This window comes from Arvicola amphibius, chromosome 3, assembly GCF_903992535.2.
Source record: "Arvicola amphibius chromosome 3, mArvAmp1.2, whole genome shotgun sequence".
NCBI classification, from domain to species: Eukaryota; Metazoa; Chordata; class Mammalia; order Rodentia; family Cricetidae; genus Arvicola; species Arvicola amphibius.
In genome coordinates, this window is record NC_052049.1 from 3,241,025 (window position 1) to 3,257,766 (window position 16,742).

At 48.4% G+C, this 16,742-nt stretch overlaps 1 protein-coding gene across 1 annotated transcript in view; it reads left to right on the forward strand.

Annotated features, from left to right (window-relative positions):
* The window catches only part of Adamts16 (ADAM metallopeptidase with thrombospondin type 1 motif 16), a 106,422-nt gene extending 90,126 nt beyond the window's left edge, over positions 1-16,296 (forward strand). The window contains 9 exon segments of the mRNA XM_038323844.1: positions 4,226-4,427; positions 4,557-4,751; positions 7,101-7,148; positions 7,151-7,172; positions 7,175-7,326; positions 14,851-14,910; positions 14,913-14,984; positions 14,986-15,022; positions 16,181-16,296. Of these exon segments, the coding sequence (XP_038179772.1) occupies positions 4,226-4,427; positions 4,557-4,751; positions 7,101-7,148; positions 7,151-7,172; positions 7,175-7,326; positions 14,851-14,910; positions 14,913-14,984; positions 14,986-15,022; positions 16,181-16,296 (904 nt within the window).
* Positions 16,297-16,742: the final 446 nt, after the last annotated feature.

Genomic DNA, 16,742 nt, shown 5'->3' on the forward strand with positions numbered 1-16,742 from the left:
GCAGAGAGATCCTGCATCTAGACGTGAAAATAGTTCAGGGTCCATGTCTGGCTCATTATAAATCTGCCCTTCAGCTCTTCAAAGGAAAGAAAGTGGTCCAACTTTTTGAGACTAAAGAAAATGAAGTAACTGCTGAGTGGAAATCCTCAAGGTGCTGGGGAAGGGCTTGGCTTCCAGCGCTAGCCCCTTGCTGCCAGCCGTCAGTCAGAAGTGGGCTTTCTGCTCTGACCTAGACAGCAGAGGCAGACACAGATGAACCCCCAAAGGACACATCACAGAGAAGGTCCTGACCTGCTAGTCAGTATATCAGTTACCTGTGTAAACCACGTTTGGTGGAAGAGGAGGAGAAAGCTTGCCAGCCAAGCTGCACCATGACTCTGAGCGTCTAGGGCTTGTCACGTGTCAGAAGAACCTGGAGAGTCTGGAGATTCTCCTGGGATCAGGAGGTGGGCACATGCCCCAAGACTGCAGCAGTCTGCCACGCCTGTCCATCTGACCCCACAGCTCACACTTATGCATCTGGTTACGTAACAGGTCCCCTAGCTCCTGCAGAGATGGAACTTGTTTGGGGGCTGGTGCTGAGAGATGGTGACAGAAATGTCCTTTGGCAGAGAGGCCAACCCTAAATTCTCATCACCTGATAAGAAGGGAGACCTAAGGAACCTTGACCACCTGACTCTTCCATGTTCTTTATCCACTGACCTCGGGCCATGGCCAGCCAGCCGGCTTGTGCTCTAAATAAGCTCATTTTGTCCCGTGGAAAGGGCAGCTGCTCAAAGTGCCTGTATTCACTGCTAGTGTGAACTGTTACATTTGAGACATTCCATTTGAAAAGGGTGGTGAATCTCAAATGATTTACACATGCTGACGGGGTTTATGTGGCTTTGGAGCGTGGCTAGCACCCATTCTCTCAAGCCACAGAAGCAGCTGGAAGCTGCTAAGCACTGAGTGTGTGTGCACACTGGGTGGGAGGTATCATGGGACTCATTAGGGCTCACGTACACATGTGAGGAAGATGGTTTAATCATAAGAGACCTGAGTGCTGTGACAGAGGCTATTACATGGGAAAGCCAGGTTGTAAAATCCCACCTGAAGATAAATGCTCAAGTTAGAGCCTCCAGACTGTCATTTCTCTGTCTGTCAAATGACGTCTATCCTCATCTGTCAAATGACGTCTCTCCGTGGGCACAGAACGCTCATCACAGCTTCTTGCAGGTGTGTTATGACTGGGATTTGTGTGTTCGTCATTCCCCATGATTACTGCACCCAAAAGCATTCACAGAGAGTTAACTCTGAAAACATAGAACAAAATGCTTGACCTTGAAATGCCAACAAAGCCAATAGACGGTATGAAGCCCCGTATTATTTCTATCTTTAAAAGGGTACTGGATAGCAAGGAGGATTTCATTGAGAAACAGCTAACACCTGGTATGTTGATCGGTGCTCTGTTACTGGAACAATGCCAGGGATTAGTCAACTAAAAGGGAGAAGAGTTAGTTCATTTTGGTTTACAGTTTTGGAGGTCTCCATAGTCGGTTTCCCTGTTTCATGGGCTTGTGGGGAAACATCACATCACAGCAGGAATGTGAGCCTGAGAAAGCTACCTCCTCATAGGGTCCCAGAAGCAGATGCGAGGCCAGCAGGGCCTGGAGTCCCAGCAGCTCTTTCAAGGGTCTGCCCTAGTGACCTTATTCCCTGCCACAAGACCCCACCTCTTAACAGTTCCTGCATCAGAATAGATCGCAATAGCACTGAGGGCTGACATTAGTTGTCAACACCCTGGCCTTTAAGGAACAGTCCAGATCCAAACCTTAGTAGCTGTTGATCAGTACAGATCCTTAATGTGGAGCAAAAGATGCCGAGAAACACAACCTGCGATTAAGCAACTCTCTGTACAACTCACAGCCATGGTGAGATCCACACAGGCAGGCCCTGTGAGAAAGCCCCCACAGTGGAGGCTGAGTGCATCCATATCCTGCCTGGGAACCCTGACTGACTGAGGAAGAGTAGTCTTCTTGTTTCCACTGGAAGACACAGACAAACTAAACAAAGCTGTCGTTGCTGTGGTCCGTGGTCAGCTGCTGAATGAGGCTTGTTCCTGCATGGGGAACCCTCCCTGGGGCGGCATCAGAACAGTGTGGACTGAAACTCTTTCCTAAGCTGGAGTGAAGGCATTTCCCGTGAGCTCCCTCTGTGAAGCAAAACAGACATTTGGCACTTGCAGAAGCAATCTGCGTGATCTCTGTTCAGAAGGCTTTTCTTAATGACCTGCAGTTAAGGGAGCCGGTAGAGAACAGCTCAACCCAGTTGGAGTGGCTGGAGATGGTGGAGACAGGAGACTTAGGGAGGAGGTGTGGAAAGCATGTGAGCAGCCAAGCTGTCTTTCACGGCCCTAGCGTGGACACCAATTACCATTTATAAGGCTGCAGGGCTGAGAGCAAACATAAGAAATGGGAAAATATTTTTAAAAAACGACATGAAAGAGTACAGAGAAGGCCAAGGAGCAGCCAAGAGGATCCAAGTGTGGAGCCGTCACACCACGCAGCAGACACCAGTTCCTCACCAGAAGGATGTGCCACTCATTTATCTGTTAGTGTTCAATAAAAACACTCATCTTTCTGATACTGAGAATCTGGTGTTCCCACAGTTGACGTGGGACCAGTTGCAAGAGCCCTCGTGTGTTTTCTTTTTATATGTTTCAAAATTACAGGGCTTTTTACTGTTTGCTTCAACATGTAATGGAATATTTTCAGGAATAAAGCAGCATACGGCACCTCCAAAACAAAACTAAGCACAAGCACCCATCTGCTACCAAGTTTGTAGACAATGCGGAACTCAGAGAGGGGCTCCCCTTTCTCTTCCGGCTGCTACCGAGTTTGCAGGCATCGCGGAACTCAGAGTGGGGCTCCCCTTTCTCTTCTAGGAAGGGTCCTCAGCTGCCTCTCCTTTCAGATGTACCACCTTAGTCTTAAGACTGTACAAGGAGTCCCAAACTAAAACAAGGAAATGGCTCAATGGGCAAACTCCCCACCACATTATGTGTCCCCACGGCTCCTGTCTGGCTGAGCATCTGTCATGGTCACACGGTGCCCTGTGTTCTCACAGTCCCTGTACAGATTGGGCTTCATGGCCATGCCAAAATGTGTGTCCTCATGGTGCCCTGGACTGGTTGACCATCGTGGTTGTGCTGAAATAGGTGTCCTCACGGTCCCTTGTTCTGGCTTTATCATCATGGCCACAAAGCCCTCCGACGCAAGGCTGTGCAGTCAGACCCAAGCTTAGCTCACACCTAGTAGGGCACCATTGGGCTGAACTCGGACCCACCTCCATTTCACCCCCAAGTTCCCGCCAGCACATCCGCCAACAAGGATGCTTTTAAAGCCAGAGATGGGAGTCACAGTGTAGCGTTGGGATAAAACACTGTGGAGAAACCGAAAAGAGGATGAGATATCACAGCATCCTATCAATAGGTACACCAGGCCCTGGGTGACAACAGGTGACATCAAATCAAATCTGAACTACCCAGCTGCTAAGTAATGTAGGAAATACAGAGACACAGCATCCAAAATCCTGTAATTGGGAGGGGGGAAGCAGACTGTATGGTAGATAAGGATCATTAATTCATGCAATGTATTTTGATTATTCCCCTCCAGCTCCTCCAGAATCTCACCCCATACACACATGTTAAATACCATAATGTGTTAGATATAATGATATTGTGGTTACATTTTTAAAAACACAAGGAATTTGAATCCTCAAGGAATGCGCATGGAAATAACTGTCTGAAACTGACATACACATGTTGTATTGAAATAGCTGCATTTGAATTTTGCACATAGTTGTTACATAGGTTAAGTCAGGTGTTAATGGCTGTTGAAGCTGAGTGGGTATAAGCATAGAGGTCTTTTATTTGGGATATGATTGGAGTTTTCTATTTTTATAAAAAAAAAGTTTAGAGGGAGATTAAAGATCTGTTCTAAGGTAAGTTATTTGCAAATACAGGGAAACCAGATTCCCCTTAAAGGCGTAGAGTCAGATTCAGCACCAGCGACACATGGGCAGAAATGGCCTCTCTATGAAAACTGTTGTGGGAAAAGATATTTGTGTCAGGTATCACAGGAAAGACATGGGCCACCTGTCAACACATACATGTACCCACTGACTTGGAGCCATGACGCCATCCCTCCCTCACTGTGGTTTTCTGTGTTTCCGCGTCCCCTGCCAGCTGGTCCGTAGGAAACTGGAGCACATGCAGCCGGACGTGTGGCGGAGGCACTCAGAGCAGACCTGTGCAGTGTACGCGGAGGGCGCACTACCGTGACGAACCCATCTTGGCCAGTCTGTGCGCGCAGCCTGCACCCTCCAGTCACCAGGTCTGCAACTCTCAAAGCTGCCCACCGGCATGGAGCACCGGGCCCTGGGCCGAGGTAACCAGGTGGGGCTGAGAAGGGACGGAGGCTGGACAACACTGTGGAATGCTCTTTCTGAGGCCTGGGACATCCAGCAGAGTTTGGAAACTGTCCCGCCTTTGCTGAAAGTTTCACTCTCTTGCGCAGTGCTCGCGGACCTGTGGGAAAGGGTGGAGGAAGAGAGCGGTGGCCTGCAAGAGCACCAACCCCTCCGCCAGAGCCAAGCTGCTGCACGACGCCGCCTGCACCTCGGAACCCAAGCCGAGGACCCACGAAATCTGCCTGCTCAAGCGCTGCCAAAAGCACAAGAAGCTGCAGTGGTTGGTGTCTGCCTGGTCCCAGGTACGCCCACCAGATTCCCTCAGAATGGGGCCGGCCTCACTGCTCCAAGCAGCCTGCTTCTGCCTCTGCTAGCTTCACTGTGTCTTCTCACACTGCGCAAGTTCTGTTTCCCATGCTTTGAGTCAGTCATGGCCTCAGATCACCTGCTTCCCTGGCATCCATGCTGACATGCTCCCTCAGTGCCCAACCCCTCCTCACAATGACACCTGTGGCTAAAGAAAGCCAGTAGCTTTCTCAAGCCTTGTGCACATCAGGAAGTGGATGTGCTCATTCAGAAAGCACAGAACGCATTTCTGAAGAGGGTCTCCTTGGGCAGTCAGTTCATGTTTGTAGAAATGTCTTGGGTTGCACTGCTGAACCGCTGGCTGTGGAGCCAATGATGGATAGCAATGAAGAGCACATCCCCTTTCATCTGACTGGAGATGTCTAGACCCCATGGAGCTCTGAGCTTGGAGTAAAGAGGTTTCCTGACTAGCCTTGGCCTAAGTAAGCCCAACAGGCCCTCAGAAATCTTTTCACACCAGCCAAGGATATACTGCCCCTCAAGGCCAAACTTCCACCCTCCCACACCAGCTGGGAAAGAAAGTCACTGTTTCTGCTCACACTTCTCAGGGCAGGGCCAAAGGTACCCTGTCTCTCCCCACACACCAGGTAGTGCCTTGTTTAGGAGGAGAGTCAGTGTGGCCCCCAGGGCTTTGCATCTTCCTGAGACACTGTTTGCCACTGAAAACTAAGCGCAACATTGTCCAGTGGATAGAGTAAGCTCGCCACTGCTAGTCAAGTGCACAGGTTCACGATACCCAGAGCAAATGAAAGAGCAACTCTGGGTGAGTTTCTACCTTCAGTAGGAAAGTCGAATCTACTGAGAAAACCTCTGAAGCTACATGCAGACAGCAGGAGGCTTAGGTTACATAGTCTATGGGCTCTTTCCAGGGATGAAATTCTTAATGTGGAATTTAAAACACTACACATGTACAGAGAGGAGGGGGGAGAAGGACTGGAGAGATGGCTCAGCAGTTAAGAGCACTGACTGTTCTTCCAAAGGACCTAGGTTCAATTCCCAGCAACCACACGGCAGCTTACAAATGTCTGTAACTCCAGTTCCAGGAGATCTGATACCTTCACACCAATGCATATAAAATAAAGTTAAATAAATTAAAAAATAAAAACAATGACAAAAACAAAAATAAGAAGAAAAGAAATTAAAAGGTTACCACTCAAAATAATTATGTATACATACATCTCACCCAGAGAAAGAGATGTATGTATGCATATATATAAATCATATGTACACATGTTTTATATACACATAGAGAGATACATACATACACATACATGCACAGAGAATATGCACAAACACACACACATACTCATACAGACTTACACACATATACCAGAGTTTCTCTCTGTGCTATACAATAAGAAGCAGAGAATAGTCTTCTAATGTGACTCTGTCTTGGATGGAGGGGACACAGAAGCCACCAAGTAAATGTAAGGACCTCTGCTCCCTTAGATCCCTTAGATCCCCTGTTGGCAGCTTGACCCGGTGGTCCTGAGGCTGCCCAGTATTGCCCCTCTACCAAGCAAAAGCCAGCAGTATCTCAGAGCTGGGATCGCTGCTGCGGACACCGGCAGTGGCCTGAGGTAATGGAGGATGTAGCCTCACATGCCATTTCTGCTTAGCAGACGCTACAGCTTCTCGTGTCCATTCACTGGTCCATCCAGAGCCTCTCAGCTCATGCAGGAGCCAGGCAGCAGGGCTCACTTGGTCTTGGCTTGCATCCCAGAGAGAGCAAGTGCTCTCACACACACCAACCCCAAATGCTCTCACCCCCGCCCCCCGTGCCTAGCTGCTTCCTTTCCAGGAATCACTCAGGTTTCTAGGGAAGGTTTCTGAACCCTGGAATACTCTAGGGGCCCATACTGTGGCTTTAGAGGAGGTGTGGGGGCGATACAGAGAGCTATGATTCACTACATATCTTTGTTCATAATATTTCTCTGTTGTTATCAGTGACAGCCAAGCATTTAAATTTAGCAGTAGAAGTGTCCTCAGAATCACACCCATGAGGTTTCCTTCTGCACAACCCCTATGTATCACCTCTAGTATTATCTGCTGTTTGTAGTTTTGTTTTGAGTCAGGGTCTTCAGTTTGCCATCCTCCTGCTGGAGTTTCTGTACCACAGTGCCAGCCTCATATCCTCCTTATTGACTTAATATTGGATATTATAAATGTCTTTTTTTAATGCCAAGGCCCAAGCCATGAAATGTCTATATTTATGTGTGTGTTAAAGCTGGTGCCATCAGGGAACACTTTGACTGTTGAGTTCTTTTTTGCTCTCCTCTTCCCAGTGCTCAGTGACTTGCGAGAGGGGGACACAGAAGAGAGTTCTCAGGTGCTGGCCGAGAAGTACATCTCTGGAAAGACCGAGAGCTGGCCTCCAAGAAGTGCCTGCATCTGCCGAAGCCGGACCTGGAACTGGAGCGACCCTGTGCCCTGTTTCCCTGTCCCAAGAACCTCCCATATTCTGCTGCAGGCCCCCCACGAAGCAGCTGGTTTGCCTCACCCTGGTCTCAGGTAAGACGCTGATGCCGGGGCATGGCTCACATTGGTTGGGGGGCAGCTACCTGTCAAGGTATATACCCCAAAGCCCACTGAGCCCTCCTGGCCTTTCTCTCCCACACGTGGGTGGCCCCTCGAGGGTGGGTATGGCCTGCTGAGGATCAACTCTACATGTTGCTGGACCTTATTGGGCCCCCTGGGCATCCTTGCAAATGTTTATGGCACCAAGTGTAAGGAAATGTAATACTCTTGGTAAAACCTGGGCAGAGATCCCTAGAGATGGGTGTGAATGGAAAAACCGAGATCCATAATAAATCAGCAGTGGTTAGTTTATAGAACAACCACGAGGCTGTGAAAATGAGATAGGGATTTTCGTGTTGTGCCTGGACCCTTGGAGCAGCAACCTGGGCTAAGGGTATGCAGAGTCTCCCTAGGGCAGTGGTTCTCAACCTTCCTAATGCTGTGACCCCTTAATCCAGTCCCTCGTGTTGGGGTGACCTCCAACCATAGCATTATTGTCATTGTTACTTCATAACTACCATTTTGCTACTGCTGTGAATGGTAATGGAAATATATGATATGCAGATTGTCTTTGGTGACCCCCTGTGAAAAGGTTGCTTGCACCCCAAAGAGGCCACAATCCACAGGTTGAGAACCACTGCTCTACGGGCTTTTGGCTTCCTCAAACTCCCCCTCCTTACCATCTGTCTCACCTCTACCAAGACTCTTTTGGCTTGCCTTTCTTCCTTGTCTTATTTCTGCTTGACTTCCCAGAAGCTTAGTCCCATGGGCTTCTGTTCCTTGGGCCCCTGGTTCTTGATATCTGTCACTCATCTATGCCCCGCCTCCTTCCTCAGTGCCCAGTATGAGTGCTTGCCAGATTGGGTGAGCTCAGACCCCTATAGCTGCTGAGGCCTGCATACAGCTGACAGACCTCCAGCCGCCTGCTCAGGGCTTTCCTTTCATGCCTCTTTGTTCTGGGAGAGATAAAAGAGAGAGAGAAGAGAGAGAAGAAGGACGAGAGAGGAGAGAGAGAGAGAGAAGAGAGAGAGAGAGAGAGAGAGGAGGACGAGAGGAGAGAGAGAGAGAGAGGAAAGAGAGAGAGATCTTGAGGCTGCCCCCCTCTATGATACGCTCCTCTAGCTAGGCCCTACCTCTTAAAACATCCACAGCCTCCAAAGAACAGCGCCACCTACTGAAGACCAAATGTTAAAACACCTGATCCTGTGAGAATGGTTGGTTCAGGGTCACAGCTCAACAAGTGCCTGCAGTCAACCTCTCAGGCTGATGACCGCCTACCCTAGTCCAAAGGCTAGTAACTTTTTTGATGTAGGTAAGTCCTATAAGGATGTGAGAGTAGGCAAAGTCACCGCTCACTACAAGCAAAGCAATGCCAGTCCTCACACTTCGTCCTGCAGAGGAAATGACTGTAGAAATAGGTGCTTGATCCCCAAGAACTAGGGGAACATGTGGTCATGTGACCCAAGTGCCTAGTGGAGTTGACCAACTGAGATAGTCCATGCCAACACTGACCGACTCACCCCAGCCTGGGTCTATTCTCTTGGCATGTGTAAAGGTTTATCAACACTTTACTTAAACCCAAACCTGAAACCTACCCTAGTCTTCAATAGCTTTGGTAGCTCTGAAATCCCTGATTTGTCTAATGATTAATTTGTATCAACTGGCTATGGTTTGTATCCTCTGTGATCCTCTTGTTAATTCAATACCATAACTTCTACAGCGCAATAATAACTCATGGGGAATATTTGCCGTAAGCATTTGTACCCATGACCCTGCACAGAAACTGTAGAAATTCTATGGGCTGGAAAAATTTCAGGTAGTAATGGATGGTCCATGACTGGCTGACCCTCCGCAGCAGACAGGTTTATTCTTGTCCCGGTTAAAGGACATTGTGGTGATTTGCTATCTGAGGTCTCTTCAAACTCAAATAGCTTTGTTTATGCTCTTATTTCATGGTGAGCCATGGTATAAGGTTGACCTAAATCATTCCGGGCATGTGTACTGCGGATCTGGTAGTTCCCAGGCCGTGGGATCTGGGACCAGCTTAAACGTAGTCACCTGTTGCTCTCTTCACTTCATGTGTCACAGACGGGCATGTCAAAGGTTGACAGAGCAGAGCCGCTCTACTGGGACAGCACAGATCATTTGGGAAGGACATGGCCTATGAAGGGTCAGCAGCTAGGGCCCAGATGACACCATGGGCTTCCATAGATGACAACTATGCCTGATATGTTATGGCAACTGCAGAGAAAGAGACAGAGGGATGAGCATGAACAGAATACAGACAGACTTGCAAACCAGATGGATGCTGCACTGAATGCACAATGCTCTCACTCATCTGCAAGTCAGCTCCCAAAGCCTCTAAGTGGGCATGGGGAAAATAGGAACCAGCTGAGAGCTATTGATGGATAATCCACAATCTACACCTCCTTGTGGCAAGGGAGTTGATGTTTTGGGACTGGGTGGCTTTGCACAAATTTTACAACCCTGTCCATGATTATGTCAGAAGTGATTATGATTAGGCCACTGTGGTTTTGTGCAACCCCATTCTGCACAGCTTCAGCCTGTAATCTCCATGGCCTGGGAAATGCTCTGGATTTGGAGAGGAAGGCACTACATTAAGGGACTGACTTAATGATGCCTCTTAATAGAGGCTCTAGAAAAAAGAGGTAGCAGATTGAAGACCTGGGTTCCCAGAACTGCTGGGTGCATCTGTATCTATTATCCTTTGGGTTTTGATGGTTGAGCTTTGTACCGTGTTAAGGCCATGGTCTCCATCTCCACGGCTCTACAAGTCAGAGGGAATGCAGTTGTTAACCACCATCCTTAATGAGAGATTAGCAGCTACCATGTTCCAGAAAGACCAGCATTACAAAGGAACAGGCTTGCTCTCGTTGCATTAAAAAGCCACTAAAGCAGACATGATTATTTGAGACACACCTGTTCATCACTGATGGAATGAATAATCCTTCCTGCCAATCACCTGGAATCTAGTACCTTCTGTGTGTGAGTCGTTGATCTCTCAACATTAGGGATCACTTCTGATCCAGTAGTGTTCTGAAGTCTGAGAAGCAGAATGGAGATGGTTTTCAGTGAGAAGCGTCAGCAAAGGTCTTCAGTTAGCCTGTCTGCATAGTAGAAGCAACCCCCCACTCCTGCCAGTCCTCCCTGAGACTGTAGATTTAGTGCTAGTGGCTTTTTTATTGAGAAAGAAATGTGTTCAGACTGGAGAAGGTAATTTCATCTTAGAGCCTGTAGAAGGACACTGCTTGCAGGATCCTAGAGAGGACCATCTTCATGGGCACAGTTGGGGCTCCTTGGTCACATCCAATCCCTGAGTCAGACACTAGGCACAGTCTTTACAAGGCGTTCTTGGGTAGGACCTGTTGTACAGAGTTCTCCAAGTGTTTCTAATGTGAGAGCCACAAGTCCAGCATGAATCACCAATCCAGGAGGTCTTACAGGTATCTGCAGCAAGTGGCTGTGTGGAGAGTAGCTGAGCCAGTACAGATCATGGTTACAAAGTAGCAGGCATGTCTGGGCCATGAAAAGATGCTCAGCAGAAGTCTGAGAAAACTATAGGAAGGCGGCAAAGCTTTGAGGCTCTAGAGTCTCCTTTGAATATTCTTTCTTGATGTGCGATGGTCTTCTGTATATGGTTGCTTTTTATTGGTTGATGAATAAAGCTGTTTCGGCCAATGGCTTACAGAGTAAATCAAGGCAGGAAATCCAAACAGAGATATATAGAAAGAATAGGTGGAGTCAGAGAGATGCCATGTAGCAGTTCAAGAAGCAAGGGGTAACAAACCACAAGCCTTGTGGTAAAATATAAAATAATAGAAATGGGTTAATTTAAGATGTAAGAGTTAGTCAATAAAAAGCCTGAACTAATAGGCCAAGCAGTGTTGTAATTAATACAGTTTCTGTGTGGTTATTCAGGTCTGGGTGGCCAGGGATGAACAAGCAGTCTCTACTTAACACTTTCTCTCAAAGCTGCTGTCATTGACTTGCCCACAGCAAGCATCCAACTGAACCTCTTGGCTCCTGCTGCCTCCTGCCTTTTCTGCCTCCCCTGTCTCTCGGCCTCAGTTGCCTCCCTGCTTTCCAGCCCCTAATGGGGGGCTCCAGGTGCTTCTCATGTGTTTGTGAATGGAAGAGCTAGGTGATGTAGGTGTGTCTTCTATCTGATGATTTCATTGGTTAATTAATAAAGAAACTGCTTGGCCTGATAGGTCAGAACATAGGTGGGTGGAGTAGACAGAACAGGATGCTGGGAGTGAGGCAAGATGCTTCAGGCAATAGCCATGCCTCTCCTCTCTGAGACAGATGCCATGGAGCCAGCCGCTAGGTCATACATGCTGAATCTTTCCTGGTAAGCCTTGTGGTGCTACACACATTACTAAATATGGGTTAAAGCAAGATGTGAGAATTAGCTAATAAGAGGCTGAAACTAATGGGCCAAGCACTGTTTAAAAGAATATATTTTGTGTGTTGTTATTTTGGGGCAAATAAGCTGCCAGGCGGCTGGAAGCAAGGCTGCAGATCTCACTACAGCTAGGGGGGCTCCAGGTGCTTCTCGTGTGTGTTTGTTGAATGGAAGACCTAACAAGAACCTTATGATAAAAACCCTAACATACAGCTAAGTTTGAAGCCACCATGTTTGCACAATTGATAAACAGTTTCCATCCTTTCCCTTCCTGGAAAGAAAAAGAAGACACATTTGTTAAACTTCGTATTTTCTTTTCATCTCCTCGAATCCGCAAATCTTTATCAAACTCAAAACATTTCCAAAGTTTTAAGCTGAATATTTTTTTTCTTCCAGCCTAATGTCGAGAAATGCAATATTGAGAATCTGAGAGACTGTTTTCTTACATAAATATGTGTTTTTTTTTCTCATGAGGAATTCTCAAACTCTCTAACCAGGGCTTCTGAATCACCAGGGATAGTGCCAAGCCTGAAAGCAGGGAGGGGTGGGAGCCATGGGAGGTGAAGATGCCCAGAGTTGGCATTGCCAAGGGCCTGGGCTCCCCCTGCCTGCTGGCCACTGCCTAGCTTAGGACCATACTTTGACCAGTGGCTTCCTCAGGTACCCTGAGGCCAGGTGCTGAGTCATTCATGTCATCACGAGTATGGAAGTACGGAGATACAAGACCTGGCACAGGAAGCCATGAGTGGTTAATATGTGACCATTAAAGGAATCCGTAGCAAACACACACCAAACCGCACATGAATGGTTTGAAACTGTAAAGTATGTCCAATCTGTGGCCTCAGCCAACAGAGGACAGCTGTGAGCGCAGACCCCTTCAGAATCATAAATGTATGTAAAACATCGGGAGATTTTATAGACTTTATTTTGGTTAGCTGATTGCATGGTTTCTCAAGGAGGAGACTTGTAGAAGACTCTGCAATGGCTGTATTTACGCGGGACACATCTCACTGTCATCCTGAGTATAATCTTCAGCTGAACAGGAAACAGGATCAGTTTGGAAGGATGAATGGATAGGCAGGTGGATAGAAATGGGCTGCAACTGTCCCCAATGAGACCAGGTCCACTTGCTGGCTTCGTCCTGTTCACCACAGCCCAAGAGCTCTCAATAGCCCATGGGCTGAGTGGGGGTGCCTGACATTCACAAAGCAAAGAACCAAGTGCTGAGCTGAGCTTTTTGCAGCGTGTCAGAAATAAGATACACAGTGGGAAACATCTGCTGGCCAATCTGACCCTGGAGATTCAGGAATAAGATATGCATCTGTCCACTGCTTTGCTGTTCTGGTTGTCATAGTTACAAGTTGAAACAGAGCGGTGGGTGACTTTCACTAATTCTGATCTCGAAATAACCGGAGTAAAAGCCTAGAAAATGTTCCAGACATTGCTTTACCCGAAGAGGAAGAAAGAAGAAAAAGCCATCCCTTCGGTCTGAGATTCTGGGATTTCCAGCAGCTCCGTGTCCATTTCTCTCCTTACTGGAGAGGGAAGGTGTACACTAGTCCCCAGTGAATCTGAGGTCACTTGAATGCTCTGATGGTGGCAGGGAGCAAGAACAAGTCCAGCAAGGACAGTTGAATGATACTGGCATGCTGCTTTGTGCCAGTGAGTTGGCCCATGCCTGGTGCTCCAGCATTGCGGACTCATCCTCCAGTATGTTGTCTAGGAAGTGGGGGTGAGCAACATGAGTCAGCCATCCGTGTCCCAATTCCTCACAGAGTGATTCCCAGCCAGTTTGTCTACCGCGCACCAGGACACATCCCAAATGAGAGCTGACCTCATCTTCTTCCAGGTGTCCCTTAATCTCTCACATTCCTGACATACTTGAGGCAACAGTCTTGCCTAAACACAGCTTATATAACCCAGTCTAGACTTGTGCTGTTTTCTTTCTTGGGCCCATTAATCTCCATGGGCCCACTGAAGTCCCCCTGTCTGTCTAGCTGACTCTTCTCTTCGATTTCTGGCACACGATTAGCATCAGAAAGCTCCTATACAGTGGAGTGTGCACCTTGACAGTTAGTGAGCAGGGTCTATTTAGCTCACTCTTCATTCTCCCTGTGTCACTGCTGCTCAGGGTGCTAAGATGTAATGCCCTAACTCAAAGGGTTCCTGGCTGGCATGGTGGCCTAGGCACAGGAGTCCTGAACCTGGGGTCCAAAACAGTCTGGCTTGAACACCTCTGAGGCTCCCCAGGTTTATCAATAAAGGTGCCATCTTGTCCCTAAAGACACTGTGCATCCCTTAGTGCCATGAAAAAGCAGCCTGGTATCCTTCTGCAGGCACTAGTTCCCTGTGTCCATCTGACCCTCAGTATTTCATCTGAGAACATTCTAGACAAAGGTTCATGTCTGCAGTTAATCCGAACACAGCTACCTTCAGGGCAGAGGAGAGCAAGGGAAGGGGCAATAGGGTTTTGGCGCCATGGACATCATCAGACCTGATTCAAGACAAAGTCCCACACAGGTGAGAAAGTACAAGGCACGAATCTCAGTGTCAATAAGCAATTTTGTTCTCTCAAATACCTTAAACAGAAACCAAAACGACAGAGGGGGGAGCGTCCCTGATTTTTTTTTTTTAACATAAGAGTAACCTGTGATAACTTCCCTGGAGACAGGTTCTGAGTCTTCATTTTCCACACTGTCTAAAATTTGAGGAGATCCTAGGCCAGTCCACAGATACCTGTGTCCTTATGCAAGGCTCTGCTTTTTAAAAGTGCGCTGTTCCTAGGAAACCTCAATCAAGGTTGCAGTATCAAATTCCCACTGGAGCGCATCCAGACAGACCAAGGCTGTCTTCTCTTGATCCCTGAGAAGGGTGGGATGGCAGCCACACCACAGGGCAGCAGCTATATTACTGGCTGGTTTGCGGTGTCCTGGGAGAGGGCCAGCGTCATCTCACTTCAGGAATCTTTGGTCCCCTGCTACCATCACTTCGTGTGTACGGCTCTGCCGCCTGACAAGGTGGGCATGCCCAGTGGGTTGAGCTTGCGCTGGAGGTCCTGGCAGCATGTGACTGTGGTTCTCTTGCTTTTGCAGTGCACAGCCCGCTGTGGGGGTGTGTGCGGAAGGAGGAAATCCGTGCAGTGCCCTGATGGGAGGGACAGCCAGCCTCGGATTGCTTCCTGCACCCAGGAAACCAGAGAGAACATCCTCGTGCCTGCAACGATCACCCCCAATGTTCTTTTCTGCCCTATTGCAGAGAAGAGAGGTGAGTGTCGGAACCCCTCAGCAGTGACCTTTCTGCGAAGCTTCCTTAGAAGAATCCCCAGGAGTATGGGATGCCTGCTGGAGCGCCCTGGCATCGGGGTCTTCTACCTGTAATAGTCTGTCCCCTCTCTTCACACCTCCTCTACTTTTACAACCAAAGAATCACAATGCTGTCCTGCCACTCTTATCCCATCCCAGAAGGAACAGAATCATTGGTGATGTGTTTGTCCTTTAAAAAGCATATGTTTACCTCTTTTATATACTGTTTGTGGCATTTAGAAAGACAGTTTTGGAAAAAGTATCTTGAAATGCACAAGACCCTCCTCATTCTCCTGGGTAGACTCTAAAAGCCATCCCTTGTGTCTGCCACAAAATGCCTCAGGCGATTGCCGAGCCTGATGCCCTGACTTCCTGGGTTGCATCTTAGGCAGACTGTCTGGGAGGTAGCCTATGGCTGGCCTGGCTCACCCTGAGAACAAGGCGATTGGCTTTCGGTGACCATGTTGTATGCAATCCTTCCTAGATAAGAGTCGGCTAGTGTATTTAGAGCAAGAGGACCCCAGTTTTTGCAGGAAGGGCGTTTATGGAAACAACGGTCCCGGGAACCCCATTTACCCCTCACGTTAGTTACCATCTCATTGCTATGGCCAAACTCCTGACAGGAAGCATCTTCAGGAAGTTTGGGGTTTTCTTTGGCTTATAGTTCCAAGGGGTACAGTTCTGGTATCAGGGGGTCAGGGAAATGGGTGGCCAGAGTGTGAGTAGCTTGCCACATTGTATCCAGCAGGGGCCAGGGAAATGGTGGCAGGAATGTGAGTAGCTTGTCACATTGTATCCATAGTCAGAAAGCAGAAAAGGGAAAGGAAGTGAGGGTCAGACTATACAACTTCAAGACCCACCCCTTAGGGCTCCCTTTTTCTAGTGAAGCTCAACTTCCTAAGGTTCCACAGCCTTTCATAACATCACCACCAACTGGGGACCAAGAGTTTAGACCAAACAGTCTGCAGGGGATGTTTCACACTCCAACAACAACCTGTCTGGAGGGGAGCTTCTCCTTGGCCATAACAAACACATTTTTCTCTGTGTACCAGAGACAGTTGGCAGTGTCCAGGGCTACCCATGGGAGCCTCAGGCTAACACACAGTGTTCTCGTTTCTAGACTCCTTCTGCCAAGACCTCTTCCACTGGTGCTACCTGGTACCTCACCACGGCATGTGCAGTCACAGGTTTTACAGCAAGCAGTGCTGCAACACCTGCTCCAGATCCAACCTGTGAGCTAGGACGGGTCCCAGCAGCAAGAAGATGCCCCCGAGAGTGGCAGAGAGAGGCCAGACCAGAGAGCTGTGCAGTGTGCATTGGGATGCATCCAGGAAGACAGGAGCTAGAAGGAGACGGATTGTTGGGCTTCTGACCCAGGGTGCATCAATGTGTTTCTGAGTATGGGAGCACATACCTGCACCCACAAGGGCATGTTCTTGCTTCTTTTGTTAGGTGGGAAAGTGGGGGTCCCACTGGATGACCTCCTGCACATGGACAGGAGGGGCCTGTGCTATAGTGCACAGGAAGCAGCTGTTCCCCATGTTGGCATTTCAGCCAAACCAAATGCCAAAGACAGGCAGCACTAACAGCAAATGCTGGATGTATTTCCAAAAAGAGAAGTGTAAGAATCAGGAAAGGGTTCAGAGCGTCTGCCATCCAGCATACTGGCCTCCCTCCCTCGG